This window comes from Malania oleifera, chromosome 2, assembly GCF_029873635.1.
Source record: "Malania oleifera isolate guangnan ecotype guangnan chromosome 2, ASM2987363v1, whole genome shotgun sequence".
NCBI lineage: Eukaryota > Viridiplantae > Streptophyta > Magnoliopsida > Santalales > Ximeniaceae > Malania > Malania oleifera.
In genome coordinates, this window is record NC_080418.1 from 85,319,383 (window position 1) to 85,336,872 (window position 17,490).

The following is a 17,490-nucleotide window of genomic DNA, read 5'->3' on the forward strand; positions in this document are numbered from 1 at the left end:
TTGGCTGCCACCTGGGTTTGTGCTATTTTTATGGAGTTTGACTCCTTTGTATAGACTCTGGTATGGTACCATGTATGTATAGAATGACCTTTTTCTGTTACATATATTCTGTTGTTTATGGATATGTATAAGGTGTCTTGAAACATCATAGGGTTGGACTCTCATTTATTGTTTTGTATCTTTGGATGATTCGTTGGATATAAGGACATGCTAGATTATATTTTTACCCCTGAGTCCCATTTCTGAGGTCGGGGCGTGACATATTATCTAGCATGGATGTATGACTAAAATATGCATGTAAGAGGGGGAGGGGGAAGGGGGGTACCATGAGGCTAACTCATACTAAAATTTTTCCCTCCGGTCTTTGTGGGATGATAATTTTTTTTTTCCATTTTCTTCATCTTATGCCCCACAAGATATATTTAGCGAATATATATAAATTTCGATTAAGTCGAAGCAGTCCTTCCCACGAATTCATTGTCACCGTTGGATGAAAGCGGTCTTATCAGCCCACTAACTGGCAACTGCCCGTCCAAGGCAATATATTTGTGGAAGAGAAGTTTTCAGTTAGCTGAAAATTTTAAAACAACTGAATTCATAGCCTCAAGTTGATCTTCCGGAATTAACTTGCAACTTTGAAAAAAAAAAAAAACCTAAATTAAAAAAATCTCTTGATGTGTTAAAATTTAAAAATGGCTGTCGTGAGTGTCAGTGCGGTGTCTCTCCACCCACACCCTTCCGGCGCTCATCCTCCCACTGTATTATTTCTGAAACCGAAACACAGTCACCGTCTCTTCAAACCCTGCCGCCCGTCGTCGCCGCTGCCGTTGCCGCCACCGCCGCCGCCTTCTTTCAGGACTGCAGCCTCTCCATCGGACGGAACTGAAGACAGAGTAGCTGCTGAGAAAGATCCTCCCGCTGCCTTCTCCGGTATGTATGTATGTATATATATATAGGCATCTACAAAATCATATCATCAATCTTTATTTGCAAATTAACTTCTTTTTCTCTTTTCTTTTTTATTTTAAATTTTAAAAGCATGAAAATTAATGTGGAAAAATTAAAGCCACCTGTCGCCTCTTTCCACAACTGGAATTCTGTGATCATGTGAAGACATAAGCATATGTTTTTTTTATATATAATAGAATGGAACAGATATGCCACCTGATGCTATTTGTGATTGCTCATCGGCCTCAATATTCAAAATTTGCTCAACATGTTCTAAGAATATCCCATTGAATCCTTCCACTAGTTTATAAAATATCGCCAAGTTTGGTTGTAGGAGTGCATTGTTGCAAAATTATTTGCCGTTGACTTGGTTTATAACCAAAAGTGAGTCGTCTGTTATCTTCACCGATCTAACGCCCATACTATGCAAGTTTTGAACTCCGAATACCTCATATTCTGCATGGTTGTTCAAGCATTTGAAATATAAAACAATTGATATCCTCATTTTTGTGCCCTCTTGCTCCATTGTTGGTTCTAGATCCATCAAACTACATAACCCAAGGAGCAAATCCATTCATCAATATTCTCTCTAGGGCTTCACCTACATCAACACATGAGTGATTAGCCAATGAATCAGTTAATACTTGGCCTTTCATTGCCCATTGGGTTATATATTGAAGAAGTCGGCCAAGGACAGAGCTCATTTTACCGCTCGATCTCACGCGTTAGCATGTAGTTTAGGATGTCATACCATCTAAGTATAGTTGTTGTGAAGTCGATCAAGGATAGAGCTCATTTTACCCATTGGCCTCCCAAGGCAAGATGAATTAGCATGTATTTTAGGATGTCATACTATTTGAGTATAGTTGTTGTGGTATGTAAGAGATAGTGCCTAATCTTTGAACATGCAAAGAATAAGGCAAGGCACAACTCTTTAATGACCAAGTATCTAGTCTCGGTATTATTCATTGCACAACTAAAGTAGTATATGGCTTTTGTTTCCCATTGTCTTCTTGGACGAGCACTGCCCCTATTGAAGCCTTATATATAGAAACATAGAGGATCATCGACCTTCCAAGTTGTGAAGGTATTAATACATGAAGTTTGGTTAAGTAGGAATCTCTCAAAGGAATCTTGGTGCTTGTCCTTTCACCTAAATTCTACCTCCTACTTCAACTTCAACAATGGTTAGAATTCCTTGGCTCTGCTTATTGCGTTAGACATGAACCTATGTAGGAAATTAACTTGGCTAAGGAAACATTGGAGTTCTTGTTTTTGTTCTTAGGAAACCTAACGTACAATATTTCCTTAGTTTTGTTCTTATCTATCTCAATCCCCTTTCTGGTGGACCAAAAAGCCTAAGAAGTCCCCAATTGATATCCAAATGCACACATGAGTAGGTTTATCTTCAACTAGTGTTCCCTTATTCCGATGAATACCATCCTAAGGTCAACTAGGTACTTATGTTTGTGGCCTTAAATGCTACATCATCAATGTATACCTATAAATCACTCAATCATATCATGTAAAATTAGGTTCATGCTTCTTTGATAAGTCACCTCCACATTCTTTAGCCCAAAAGACGTCAAAACCCACTCAGAGGTCCCAATCGCCCCTGTACATCTAAAGGTAGTATCATGGATTTCATCTTTGCTATATATCTCTTGTTATAAATTGATTGTCCTTCTAGGAAGCTCATTACCTAATTTTCTACTACTAAATCAAGTACTAGTTAATCAACCATTGACATGACATACTCATCCTTAGGCAATGCAATGATTAGATTTTGAAAATCAATGTAGATAATAAGTTCACCATTCATCTTGGAAACTAGGATGATATTGGATAGCAATTCTACATACCTAGTTGTTCTTATGAATCTAGCATGTGAGAGTCTCTCCATTTTTTCTTTGATCTTGAGCATCATCTCAGAGCCCATCCGTCTAATTAGCCACTTAAATTGCCTAAAGGACTTCTTTTGGGCAATTTGTGCTCCACCAATCTTTTATATAATCTTTGATTTCATCATATTCCTAGGTGCAACAACCCTTGAATTGTTTGAGGAATTGACCCAATTCTTACTCACTTTGAGAATCCAAACGTGTGCAAATTACATAGGTTGATTCTTGCCTTGCTCTACAATTTCCTTCAACTAGTTAAAGCACCCTGTGTCTGCCTAATTGTCTTCGCCAGTTGATGCTTCTTGTTCACACTTCATGGGTTGATAATATGTCACCTACTTGGCCAAGGCTTAGACCTTTGTTACTAAATACCCAACTGGATCCTTGTTTCCATCTGCCATGATCCAAGTTACTAGGCTAATTTGGTCCTTGTATAAGTGTGCCTCAAAGGTATTGGTTCCTATTAAAAAAAAAAGGTTACCATCTACTGCCACTATCTCTAAAGTACCATTTGACCTTTAGAGCATTAAGAATTGGGGCCAAGAATATGGTATACACATGTTGGAATGGATCCCGTCTCACCTAAGAAGAGCATTGTAGGTGGATTTTAAGTGCACTAAAAAGAAGGACCTTCTTTTGTGTATTCGTCCCTATGGTTAGATCTATCAACATGATGCCCAAATTCTTGGTCTCTTTCCCAATGAAGTTGGCAAAAATGGCATATATGGGAAGAAAATCCTACATCTTCCTACCCAACTTATTTAAGGTCCAAACAGACTTGATATTTACCACAACCCCAATATTAATTAACACACGATGTATTATAGAGGTTAATTGTTGCTAAGTTAGTCTCAAAACACTACTTTCATTCTTCTTTCATACCCTCCATCCTGAAGGTGTACTTTTATACTTCACCCAGATCACCATCCATCATGGGTTGCCATAATTGTGGTTTGGAGAGTGAATATGATATTAATGCTTTGGGAGGTAAAATCCCAAATCAGACCTAACTTATCTTCCCACCGGTTAAATCATCTTTAGCCTTCTTTGTTTGATCTTTCTCTTTCATGATGGCCCCTAGTTTAGGTCTATGATTCTTGAGTTGCATTATTTTTGCCTGAGGGTTAGCCTCCTCTTACTCGGGGTAGCCTTACCTTGTTGATGGTGTTATTTTGCAGACATTTTCTTACGGTTCCTTTGTATTAGTTTTTCTTTTCATCACAAGAAAAATATCATAAGAGCAAATCACAAGTGACATAGCCCTTACCAAGTCTTAGCTAAAAAGCATGGAAAAGAAAAGAACAACAACATTTCAAGAGTATGTGCAATGTTGGAGGGGGATGACAGTGCAAGTCTAGCCACCAATCAACAACAAATATATGATGGAGCTCTTTTTCGGAACCATCCAAGGCATAGATTATGACAAGCTACTGAGTCCTAGTTTGACAAACTTCACAAAAGTTATAGCCATGGGAGAAAAAGTGAAATGGCCTTGAAGATAGGCAAGGTGGTGGATTATGTAGCCCCATATACTGCCACGGATAGAAAGATATCTTTTGTAAGGAAAGAAAGCTAAGAGGGAGAAATTAGTTTGGTGAGCAAAGAACATTATCAAACCAATATCACACTTCATTTGTCTATCCCTAAGCCACCTATGCCCAATTCTGAAACCATGACACCTCTAAAACCACCAAACCTATGATAGAATCTAGTGCCTTACCTCTTCCACTACCCAATTTGTATCAAGAGTTGGTTGCTCAAGGCAAAATTGACTATGTCCCTCTAAAGCTTGGTCCTCTCGCAAAGTGGCACAACCCTAATGTAACTTGCGAGTTCTACATGGATTTCCTAGGACAGTCCGCTAAAAGTTGCATTATATTGAAGCACAATATATAGGATTTGATTAATACTAATGTCCTCAAGTTCTAGACTAAGGAAGGAGAGAATCTAAATGTCTAAACCAATCCACTTCCACTTCATAATCATAAGGATCATATTTTGAACAGTCAGGAGATGGCTTAGTGGCCTCAAATGAAGAAAGTCTGATCCAATTACTTTTACTTCGTTACACCTATATGTGGTCATTCAACTTTGAATCGATTTTGTCACTAGGGGCTTAGCTTGTAGCCCTCAATGAATTTTTATTTTAATAAGCAGGCATTTTTTTTTAAAAAAAATTCAATGAGCCAAATGTTTTTCCTTCCTTTCTAAATCTAAGAGTGCCTTTATTTTTATCTATTTTCCTATCTTGTCGAATTATGCAATGTGATTTTTCTTTTCTTTAGCATGTATACTTTTTTAAAATAAAAAAATATATAGCTTTTTTCTTCACACAACTGTCACCTCATACCCTATGAGACAATATTGATCGCAATAATGGAACCTAGAACCATACGGTGGTAGGAAAAAAGAAGTTGAATGGCCAGTAGAGCTCCTTAACTTGGTTAAAAAGAGAAAAGTGTCTCATTATTGTCACACCCCAAGATTTCAAGAATAAGATTGATGATACTTTAACAAGATGACTCTATAAAGTATCTTTGTTTAGCATTCAACTCAAGTGTATTCAAAGATTTTTTACAAGTCCAAATCTAATTGAATAAGTTGTTGGATTTTATTGCTTTTAAAATGTGAATCTACAAGGGATGACCATGTTTGGCAACTAATCATACTACATCTGCCCCCTTAAAATGTGTTATTGTTTCTAGCCAAGATTTTTTTTTTTCTTTTTTTTGGCATGTGCTTCAAATTATAACTGAGAAAGGATAAGATCCAAGATAACAAGAGACCCTCATTTCAACTACCCAAAGTTGAAACATCCTGTTGTTTACAATTTCTTTTGAGTTTAAATTATGCTTTCATGAAAACCTGATCTGAGGATCACCCCACATTGGGGTATTTTATGCAAAAGCTCCCTAACACTCGGGCAATTTTATTTTATAAAAAAGGAAGATAGAAGAAAGGAAATTGACAAAAGGTCATGAAAAAGTAAAGAATAGCCAAAGGTCAAAATAATAATGCAAGAGAAAATAGACCAAATGAAGTGAAAGCAAAACATGATCCTTGACCATTTTTAGTAACCCAAACTACCCCATATAGTCTTCAAGGGTATAGAGATTTTTGCAAATACAGAAGAAACACTGGCAGAAAGTAAAACGTATTGTTTTTTTTTTTTATAAAGAAATTCTATTGAGCCATCACAGTTTGGCACAACTAAAAGCATTGGAAATCCATGGGTAATGATGAGGTTTTAAGCAGTTGGCTGATGATCTCTTGGGTAAACATTGTACATTATTTATTTGACCTTCATTTCATTCTTATCACTTACGTTGCACACTACAAATATTATTTTAGGTCAAACCAAGGTCTTCAAATCCTTAAGGTTTGTCGTGTTACGGGTAAGTCAATTTAGAGTCATCCAACTTTTAAGGTATGTTACCTTCTTTTTAGAGATATGTCAGTTCTAGGTCATCAAATATTAGAGGTCTGTCCTTTTACCTTTTCAAATGGAAAAGCTAATTTAGAGTGATCGAATATTCGAGGTCTTTTCTTTTATCTTTCTTAGGAAAGTCATTTCAAATCTCTAAAGTCTCCCCTCTTTCAAATAAACAAGTTAGTTTAGAGTCTTTCAAAACCCTAAAGTCCATCATCATTCTTGTTTAAGGATAGGTCAGTTCTACATCATTTAATCCTAAAGGTCCATCTCTCTTTTTTTAAAACAATTCAAGTTCACCAAAACCTTAAGGTCGAGTCAGTTCGAGGTTGTCAAACTTTTGAGGTCGAGTCAATTTGAGGTTTTCAAATCCTTGAGGACAAATCAGTTCAAGTTCACCAAACCCTTGTGAGCAACAAATTCAAGCCAGTCAAACCTTTGAGGACAAGTTCGTTTGAGCTTGTCAAACCCTTAAGGACAAGTCAATTCAAGGTCATATAGCCTTTTCACAATTCACTCAATATTTTTCACTCTAGGTCTTGCCCTAATGCATGTAATGACTCCTAGCTTCAAAAATTTTTAGCACATATAATGGCTCCCGATTTCACACACTTTTCACACTTCAGGTCTTTCTTTAGTGCATATAATGGCTTACAATTTCAATTTTATTCACTCCAGGCCTTGCCCTAGTGCATGCAATGGCTCCTAGCTACAAATATTTTTCATATGGGTCTTGCCTTAGCGCATATAATGGCTCGCAATTTCACACACTTTTTGAACTTTGGGTCTTGTCTTAGCACATGTAATGGCTCCCGACTTCAATATTTTTCACTCTAGGTCTTGCCCTAGCATATGTAATGGCTCCTAGTTTTAAACATTTTTTTCACGTGGATCTTGCCTTAGCATGTGCAATAGCTCTCGACTTTAATCATTTCTCACTCTAGGTCTTGCCCTAACACATGTAATGACTCCAGACTTCAAACATTTTTCACACAGGTCTCGCCTTAGCACAATTAATGGCTCCTAATTCCACACACCTTTTTGCACTTTGGGTCTTGACTTAGCGCATGTAATGACTCATAACTTTTCTTTTTTTTTTTGGGTCTTGCCCTAACAAATGTAATGGCATACCAAAATTTAAGAGAAGGAGATAAGGCTAAAAGGGACATGCACCTTGAAAACCCTAAAGAGAGTGGACTAGCACACACAATAGGGGTGAAGGAAAATAACCCGCTCACTTAAAACAAAGAGGATGATCCATGAACAAGGAGGAGGCAAAAATGTAGGGAGTTTTTTTTTTGGTGAATCTTCCTTCAGGTTAGCATTTACAAAAGTAATACGAATCATCCTTTCCCCATTTGTTTTGGTTTATGCTTCAATTATCTAACATTTGGTTGGTTTGGTTTAATGTTCTAATGTATTTCCCATTGGGTTTCTCCTATTGCATGTATACATGTTATGTTTCTCGCTATGTCAGTTTTCGGTTGCAATGGTATTTTCAAGTTGTTTTTATGTGTGGTTGAATCTAAGGGAAATGGCCTGGGGTTTTGAGTTGTTCACTTTGCTATAAAAGCTACTATGCGACCCCTGAAAATTAAGGTTCAGTAGAAGTTCTCGATAGTGTAGGCTGTGAGGAGGTAGTTGTGTGTGTGGAAAGCACCAAAGGATATTACTATAGTAGGGTTATTCATGGTCAGCACACAGCTACGAAACGGGATGCTATGAGGTTGTATGGTTGGAGGCAGCTAGGGGGGCTCTAGTTTGGTTCGGATGAAACCCTAGTTGTGTATGAACTGCTAAGGGGGCTTTAGTTTGGTTTGCAATAGTAGTAGTTAACAAGCAGCAACGGTTGTGTGTATGGGTTGTAGTTTGGGTCATGGAAACAACAACAAATAGCTACAAAGGCTATGGGAATCGAGCATTTCCCTCTATTTCCTTATTATTTGCCTGGTTAAATCTCCTTTTAAATGTATATGAATATATATGGAGGAATGATTGATGAAGAAGAAAAGAAAATAAGAAATTTGGAAGAAAGGACCATTTTTTTTTTTTTAAATCTTTAAAGGCATTCGGTCTCGTTTATTTATCCATGCTTGGATTTTTGATGTCATTGTTGTATATCTTATGAAGGGCCCTATTTATTAGCTATAAATTTAATGCTTAAAACATGACAAAAAGGTAATTATGCATCGATAATCAAGTGCATTCCTTATTGTGATTCGAATGTCATTCTACTCAAACTTGCATGTTTAGATTGTTGTTGTGATGATTAGTAGGCTTAAATTCTCTAGTAATTCTTTCTTATGTGTCTCCATAATTAGTCCATTGTGATTCCTCAACTCGGCTTATGTTGGGACAAAAGGGAGTATTTCACTGTATGGTGATCTTCTCCTTCTCATTGCTAGGCAGGGACAAACACTCTCCCTTAAACCTATATGGGTGAATGGAAACTAATGTGTGCACCACAAGACTGAGGCACTAAGGGAAAATTTTGAATTCCTCTTCATTAAAATACTTTATAGATCCTTTAATTGTTCTTTTTCTTGGCCAATGAAGAATTTAGTAACATTTTCAAAAATATCATGTGTTTTGTTAATTATCATTTTTTTCAAAAAAAAAAAAACTTCCATTTTTTGAAGCTCAAATATCTTCTTTATAATGAGTGATTTCCAATCAAAGAGATCTAATCCTCATGATAAAAACTCCAATTTTCAATCAAGAGAATTTTTAAATCTTTCATTAAATGGTTGACTTCAAATCATCACTAAACCCTAATTGTCAATCAGAATATTTTTCTAATCCCCTGTTAAATAGTTGATTTCAATCATCTTCCAAGTTTGATTAACAATGAGGATATTTTTCAACTCCTTCATTAAATGGTTGGCTTCAACCATCATTAGACTCTGATTGTCAATCAGGGATTTTCCAAATCTCTTATTAAATGATCGACTTCAATTATTCTTGAACATGATTACCAATTAGGAGATTTTCCAACTCCCTCATTAAAAGGTTGATGTCAACCATCATTAAACCCTGATTGTCAATTAGGAGAGTTTTCAAAATCTCATTAAATGTTTGACTTCAATCATCCTTAAATCCTGACTGCTAATTGGAGATTTTTTAACTCTCCCATTGGATGATTATGATTGCCAATCAAAATATTTTTCAACTCTCTAATTGAATATTTGACTTCAATCGTCATTAAACCTCAATTACCAATCAAGAGATTTTTAACCCTATCAACATTAAATTGTCAAATTTAAGTCATGGAGTTGGAACTACAATCTCCATTAATCTAAAACTCGATCAATAATCCCATGCATCTCATCCAATCCTAATTCAATTGAGAAATTATAATGTTGACTTTCCATGATTCTAACTTTCAAGAAAATGGATCATCTGTGGACTTCTTCATGGTAGTCAATCTTTTTCATCATCTGCCTTTTCATTCCTCTATTTTCAAAATTTAAGGTTACCTGAGGCCAACCCTCCTTAAAAAAAAGAGTATATCAGATAGTGGTAACCATTCTTAGAATGGATGTCGATATGGGTGTTGGTCAACTGATCTCCCTTAGAATAGTTGGACCACCACCTTCCTTATGTACTTGAAAGGGAAAATATGGAATTCCAATTCTATAAATCCTCCTCCCCCCCCCCCCCCTTTTTTTTCAAAAAATCATTTAAATAGTTTCTTGTAATGGCCAAAAGAATCTTTTTTTTTTTTTTTTCAAACATCAATCTTTATAAAGGAAACCTTTTTTTTTTTTTTTTTCAAAATTTAATTCCTTTCATAAATATTGATTGCTCAATCAAAAAGACTCAATCCACCAACTAAAACTCTAATTGACAATCATGAGATTTCAAATCTCTTAATTAATCGTTGACTTCTATAGGTTGTAAAAACCTTGATTGGCTATTAGGGAATTTTTAAACCTTCAATTAAGAAATTAACTTAATTTGTTATTAAAACCCTTTATTGATAATCAGTGATTTTCAAATCTCCAATTAGAAGGTTGACTCCAATCAGTCATTAAAACTTTGATTGGCAATTAGTGGATTTTCAAATCTTATAATTTAAATGTTAACTTTTGTAGGTCATTAAAACCCTGATTGACAATCAAGGAATTTTCAAACCTTCAATTAAGGAGTTGACTCAATCAGACATTGAAACCCCTGATTGACAATCAATAATTTTCAAATCTCTAATTAAAGAATTGACTCATTCAATCATTAAAACCCTAATTAGCAATCAAGAATTTTCAAATCTCTATTAAGGAGTTGACTCAATCAACAATTAAAAACTTGATTGCCAATCAGGAGATTTTGCGATCTCCCATTTTAGGATTGACTTGATCAACCATGAAACCCTAATTGACAATCAATGATTTTCAAATCCCATTAATAATTTGACTTGATCAACCATTAAAATACTAATTGAAAATCAATAATTTTCAAATCCCATTAATAAGTTGATTTGATCAACCATTAAAATCTTAATTGAAAGTCAGGAGATTTTCAAATCTCCCATTAGAGAGTTGACCTCAATCATTAAAACTCTGACTGTCAATCGGAAGATTTTCAAACCTTCATCAACGATTGAATTCAACCATATTTAAACCTCGATTTCTAGGTAAAGGACTTTTCAAATATATTCATAACTGATTAACTTCAACCCTTCATTAAATCTTGATCTCAATAAAAAAAAAAATCAACATTGTCAACATTAAACTCCCTAACTCCGATCATGGTACTGGGACCACAACTCCAATTAATTCAAAGTGCAATCAATAATCCCATCCACCTCATCCAGTCCCTGATTGAAATAAAAAAATTTGATGTTGATTTTATCCAAATCTTAATTTCAAAGGAAGGAGTCATCTTTGAATTTAATCATGGCAGTCAATAAAAACCTTTTTTCCATTATTTCTACTTTTTACTTTATGTAATCAAAATTTAGGTTATCTGAGTCCAATCCCCCTCTTCAAACAAGAGCATGTCAGGGTTTTCGACCATGTTGTTTCAACTATTAGATGGTGATACTTTTTCGAATGACCCAAAAGGGGAACCTTATTGCTAATCCTCCTTAAAATGGTTAGTTCATCACCTTCCCTACACACAAATGTACTCTCGAACCCTTGTTCTCTATGTCGTAGACCTCTTAGGGTTTTTTCCTTTTCTTTTCCCTAAACAAAAAAATAATAATAAAGGCAACAACTTCGTGTTTTCAATATTTCCATTTTCTTAAAGTCTTATCCACCCCTTTTAACTTCCTTGTTTGGGGGATTGCCATGCATAACACATTCCCATCTATTGGCACACCTCCCAGACCATAATCCTGTCTGTGTCAACGCTAAACATGCATTTAATAAGAAAAATAAGCTCATAGCATGAATCCATTTAATAAACACCTATTCATATAATGAAAGGAATATTAAAAGAAGTAGATTATTAGAACAGAAAAATGTATTGTCAATCAAAAGCCTAAGCATGTTCTAATCAAATTAATAACAAAAACAAGTGTAAGCACATTCCTAGTGATATCAATTATCATATTAAATTCATTGTTTAGAAGATATGGCTCTCAATAGTATTATAATTCTAGTAATCATTGAAAGCAAATGCTTCAAGGACTAAAGAAAAATGCTTCATTCTAGCTGCCCTTTAATGTCTCCTTGTCTTGTCTAAATTTCTAAAAAAGAGACCCCGAAGGACATATTTATAGAGGCATAAGAAGGATTCTCCTCTTTAAGATTCTACAATTCAAAGGTAAAGTCACTCTTCAAGGAGAATACTTCCATCTAATGGGCCAAAATATATTTAAAACACCAAGGGATGAAAATTAGACATTTAGAGTGTAATATAAAAGCTAAAGATGAAGATGGAGTTAAGATAAAAAATTGTAAAGCAAAGCAGAACTGGTAATGTACCCAAAGTGGGCCAAGGGCACCAATCTTACTCTTCTTTCACTTGAGCATAATTTCCTCTTTCCCTAAAAATGAACGTGGGAGAACAGTCTCACAAAAATGAAATTTTGCTCACTAGAATGCCCTATGTGGAAGAGAATTAAATACCAAAATGACTTTTTGCCCTTTTCATACTAGAAGCATCTCAAGCAGAAAGAATATGGATTATCAAAAAAAAAGAAAGGTATTTAATGGATTTGGAGTTTAAATTCATTCCACTAAATGAGGACATATTTCAAAAGAAATAGACTTGGTAAACAATGACGGTAAAATGGAATACATCCCCAACCTCTTAATAATACCGTGTAAAAAGTCATGTATGTTTACAAGTTACATGCAATACATTTTCTACTTTTGAAATGTAAACAACTATCTTAAGATAGGAAGACATTTGGACTTCCAAGTGTTGTTAGATAACTATATACTCCATTCTCATTTAAAAAGGTAAAAAGCTTTAAGAAAAAAGTTTAGCCTATTTGCCCTTTACTTTTATAAGGAAAAAAAGAATTACTTTGCCCCTTGAAAACTAGCAGTGCTCATCTTCTGGTTTTATGATTATTTCATTTAGTAATTATTCATCTTCTAAGAGAGTTTTTCTTCCCCTCGTTGCAAGGTTCATTATCCTCTACTCGGACACAATTGGATCTCTTAGGTCAACTCACTTCCGCAAGCTCATTCGACGATGGTAAGTGCAACTTTTAGGAACTTATACATGCATCATTTATGGTAAAAAGAAGGAAGAAGAAATAAATCATGCCCATTCAAATATACAGTAATATCTCATTTCGAAATAGTTTAAATGAAATTTTGCATGCCCAATTTAGGACCAGGATATGAAAGTGACAGTAGCTCTCGGAAGCTCACAGTCAAAGATCAGCTGGCACAAATTGTCGGGGATCGAGATGATGATTTCAGCATTCCTCTGGGGAAAAATCTGAAGAAGTTTAGTGCCAAGTTCCTTACGATCGCGCAGAAGAGAAACATCAAAAGGCAAGCTTACCTTGAAGAACTATCCCAGAGGAATGATACCGCTTTCTTTGCCACGATCGCAGCGTTCGTCATTTCCCCACCCCTTATCATATTAGGGATTGCTATAGCGATTGGCTATGTGCAGCTTTTTCCATGACAAACACCTTAAACTAAATATAGTGAAATCATAATTTTAAGAAATCTTTATTGTATTCTTTCATCATCTGCTAATTTTATGGTTTAGTTGGGAATACCAAACATTATAGTGGAATAAGGGCAGGCAATTTGTTTAGCTTCATTGGGTGGGCCAATTCATTCGGAGCGTCAAGTGTGGAGTAAGGTACTTTTTCACTCGATTGACAAACAAGCAAGATAAAATGGCAAGGCTTACAAAGAAATCATAACATAAGAAGTTTACATGGTTCAACGCAAAACCTACATGAACAAACAATTCAACGAGAGTTCACTATCAAAATATGAATTAAAAATATTACAAGAGAGTATATCACTCCACTCCTAACAATTGTGAAAACCCACAATCCTTTCCTAACCCAAGAAATCATATGTGTAGGATGATGAACCCTAGTTGAACCCCTTATGCAAACTCACTCATTGCTTACACTCCACAATGCACAACTCACTTCTCACGCCACATAGAAATGAGACCCCACTCTCTATATATAACATTCATATAATGATTAACCATTATATAGCTAACCATCCTAAAATATTTATACAATTGTCCTTAAAGCCAAAACATGACTTTAAAAAGATATACGCTTGTATATTCAAGAAGTCAAGACACATATTATCGTACTTCAAAGAAGAAACCACCAAATTGCAAACTCTATTATGCATCCCTTAAAAAGAGACAAGCCCCTATAATGCATAAACAAACTAGAGACTAATTAATTAGTCTTGAAACGAGCTTGACATGGAAAATTTTCCAACGTCGACAAAAAATTTATTCCCCATTCAAGGTTCAACTTTCAAGCCATTTTCCCTTTCATTTTCTTTTTCACATGAATAAGTTGGGTCTCACACCATGGACAACACCAACCAAACAAATTTGCGCATTTTGCTCATGTGATTCCATCACCATAATCATATCCGCCACCTTAAAATAACTAATTGTGGGCTATTAAAGCCACCCTTATTTTTTATTATTGTGGTACTAATTAACTTATATAAGTTTCTTATTTAAGATTCCTTCATCACTAGAAGTGAACCTTGGTATTTTAATATACCTATCCTAATTGGTGAACTTATATACTCTCGAATCAAACTTGGAGAGAAAAATCAAGTTTTCTTTAATGTCTAGTGCATGGATAACTTTTTAAGAGTTCTTGCAACACCATCATATATTTTTATCTAGAAAAACTAACTCCTACCACCTTATATTTTTACTTCTCTCATATATCATAAGAATAGATTACTATCTATGCAAGAAAATATAATGAGTTCCACTACTATCTAGAATCCATTTTTCATGACTATTAGAATGATCAGCACCAAGCACTTCGCCATTACTATTTTCACATTCCTTCCTAACATGTTATTTTTTCCACAATGCCAACAAACGAGTCATCCATTCTGATTTTTTGAATGGCTTCTTGATGATGTCCATGTCTACTCGACCCTTCTTTTGAAACAAGAGCTTCATTTCTATTTAACTCAGAGCTCCCAACTGTTGCATTCCTCTTAAGCTCATTGGCTAATAATGTGGTCATCATATAATCCAATTTGAATTTATTTTCCTTGGAGTTAACAAAGTTAATGATGAGACCATCATAACTACCAAACAATGTACAAAGAAAAAAATTCAGCAACGTGCCTATATCTTGCAATATCAAACCAATACTTTCCAATTGACTTAGTATGTCATGGAAAACATTCAAACGATCCAACCCCTTGTTGCCTTTACTCATCTTCAAAGAATGAAGATTTCACTTTAGAACAATTTAATTTTAAAGAGATTTAGCTTGACCAAAGCTTTCCAAATTTTCTCAAAAATTTGTTGCCATCCTTTTACTTTTTTATATTAAACAATATGTCATTAGAAACCACTCTCATGTCCAATTCTTCTCAATCATTATTGGACATATTTTGTTGGCTTCTTTCTCCTTCTTGAGCAAGGCTTTGTGTGGCTCAAGTTGTAATAACACGTCATGGACCTTCAACTTTCATAGTTCAAAGTTTTCTTTTTGCCATCTAATTTCTTTACCTCGAGTCAAATATTGCTCACAAACTTCTTCATCTTCTTCTTTTAAACAATTTTTTTTTTTTCAAAATCTTTACAATTAAGCTAGTAACTTTGATACCACTTTGTTGGGCCACAAGGGCCACTCACACTACAATTGGTAAATAGGAAAGATAAAATTGCAAGAAATAAAAGAAAATAAACAACCAAAGCATAAGTTTATATGGTTTTACACTAAGCTTACATCTATGGACAAATTGACAAGAGTTCACTATCAAGGTATAAAGAAAAATATAACAAGGGGGTTTATCACTCATTTCCCTACAATTGTTAAAACTTGTAATCCCTTCGCAATTTAAGAAAAGAAATGTGTAAAAGGAAGACTTGAAGGTGAACCCCTTCACAAACTAACTCTCTTTTTGTATAGACCTGAAAAATAATAGCAATTAAATAATAAAAAGGAAGAGGGATAAATGGGAGAGAAAGGAAATTCAAAAAAGGACAAAGCAAGGTTCGTCGATGAACGCCCTGGTTTCGTCAACGAATGCCCTTGGATGATTCGTGGACGAACCTCAATGTCTCGTTGACAAAGTGATACTGAGAGGGGGAAATTTCAAACATTGGTTCATCAACGAACTCGTAACCTTCATCAACGAACTCCCTTCTTCAGTTCGTTGACGAGTTCACGTGTCTCGTCGACGAAGCCACATGGCCAGCCAGCTATAAATACACAAAAATCATATTTTTGGTGAAATTTTAGTTATTTTCTTCTCTCTCTCTCTCTCTCTCTCTCTCTCTCTCTCTCTCTCTCTCTTTCTCTCTCTTTAGATTTTTGGATCCTCTCCCTTTTCTCTAAGATTTCGGCTCCATTTTTCCCTAGTTCGATGATCAGAAGTTACCACAATGATCCTGGGGAGATTCTCTGCAACTTAGCTGAAGCAGAATTTTGGTTTAAGAAGTTTAGCCACCAACCCAAAATCAGGGTAAGTAGGTTACTTTAGGGTATATGTGGTTAGTAGGCTTTTTTGAACCCATATCTTGTATTAGATGAAAATATACTGAAACTTGAGTTGATTAAACTAGGGTATTGTGATTTCAGGGTTTGGGTTTCCAAACACCACAGACATGGGTTGAGGATCCCAGCGGGTGTTTTCTCAAGAACTCAGGTAACGCCGATAAATAACTAGTAGTTTAGAATTTTATGGATAAAGATATATGTGAGCCTGGGGAAAAGGCGAGTATGGCTATTATTCTGAGTTTGGGTTGACTAAAATAGGAAATGTACATTATTTCAGGGTTCTGAGTTTGGTACGCTGCTAGTTGTCATGTGATGTTTGCTTAAAGGAAAAAAAGTTGGATTTGACTAGTCTTCTGATTAAGTGGATGATAATGAAGGTAGAAGCTTCACGTATTGTTCTTCCCTACGGTGGGATTCTATCCTTGCTATTTTCACATTATCAGATCATCACACCATCCTCCAAATTTGTAAAACGGACTCATTATAACTTATTTTCCTCCACTACTCTTAAGTGATGGGTTATAAGAAGTATACACAAGGATGGCTTTACAGAGGGAACATGCCACCTTAGCCAACTCCAGAGGATCCTATCCCTGCTCCACAGGAAGCAGATATGCCTCCATGGTTTCTCTCATTCTATCATCATTACACCAACTTCAGTAATGACATGTGAGTTTGTATTAACTCACATTAGGAGAAGGTCACTAGTGTACAGTCTCAGTATTCCTCACTCGATCAACGTCTAGATAAATTGGAACAACATATTACTAGCTCCTCCCGGGGTGCAACCCCTATGGACATCAGTTCTGCACCACCTAGTGATGCTGAGTCTGATGAAGAGTTTGAGGAAAATGAGGAGGGTAGTGAAGCCTCCAAAGAACAATCAGCTGAGGAATCTGAAGGAACTAAGGAAGAAGACTTAGAAGAAGCTGCAGATGATGATGATGATGCTACAGGAACTGATCATGATACTTGATATATATCTTTTGTGATGTTATTAACTTTAACAACTATGACTTTTTGCTCGCTTTTTGCTTACTATGGATGTATTGCACACTCTT

General features: G+C 35.4%; 1 protein-coding gene across 1 annotated transcript; it reads left to right on the top strand.

Annotated features, from left to right (window-relative positions):
* Window positions 1-551: 551 nt before the first annotated feature.
* Window positions 552-13,426, top strand: LOC131148634 (uncharacterized). Its single transcript, XM_058098475.1, has 3 exons — window positions 552-930; window positions 12,856-12,927; window positions 13,067-13,426. The coding sequence occupies exons 1-3, from the start codon at window positions 693-695 to the stop codon at window positions 13,366-13,368; spliced, it is 612 nt and encodes a 203-aa protein (XP_057954458.1). The 5' UTR covers window positions 552-692; the 3' UTR covers window positions 13,369-13,426.
* The last annotated feature ends 4,064 nt before the right edge of the window (window positions 13,427-17,490 follow it).

What these genes read in the sequence shown, in the direction of transcription:
- LOC131148634 (XM_058098475.1), top strand. Translation starts at nt 693, where the DNA reads ATGGCTGTCGTGAGTGTCAGTGCGGTGTCTCTCCACCCACACCCTTCC. An exon ending in TCCTCCCGCTGCCTTCTCCG is followed by an intron (nt 931 to 12,855) that starts GTATGTATGTAT and finishes CCTCGTTGCAAG; the next exon opens with GTTCATTATCCTCTACTCGG. An exon ending in CGCAAGCTCATTCGACGATG is followed by an intron (nt 12,928 to 13,066) that starts GTAAGTGCAACT and finishes TGCCCAATTTAG; the next exon opens with GACCAGGATATGAAAGTGAC.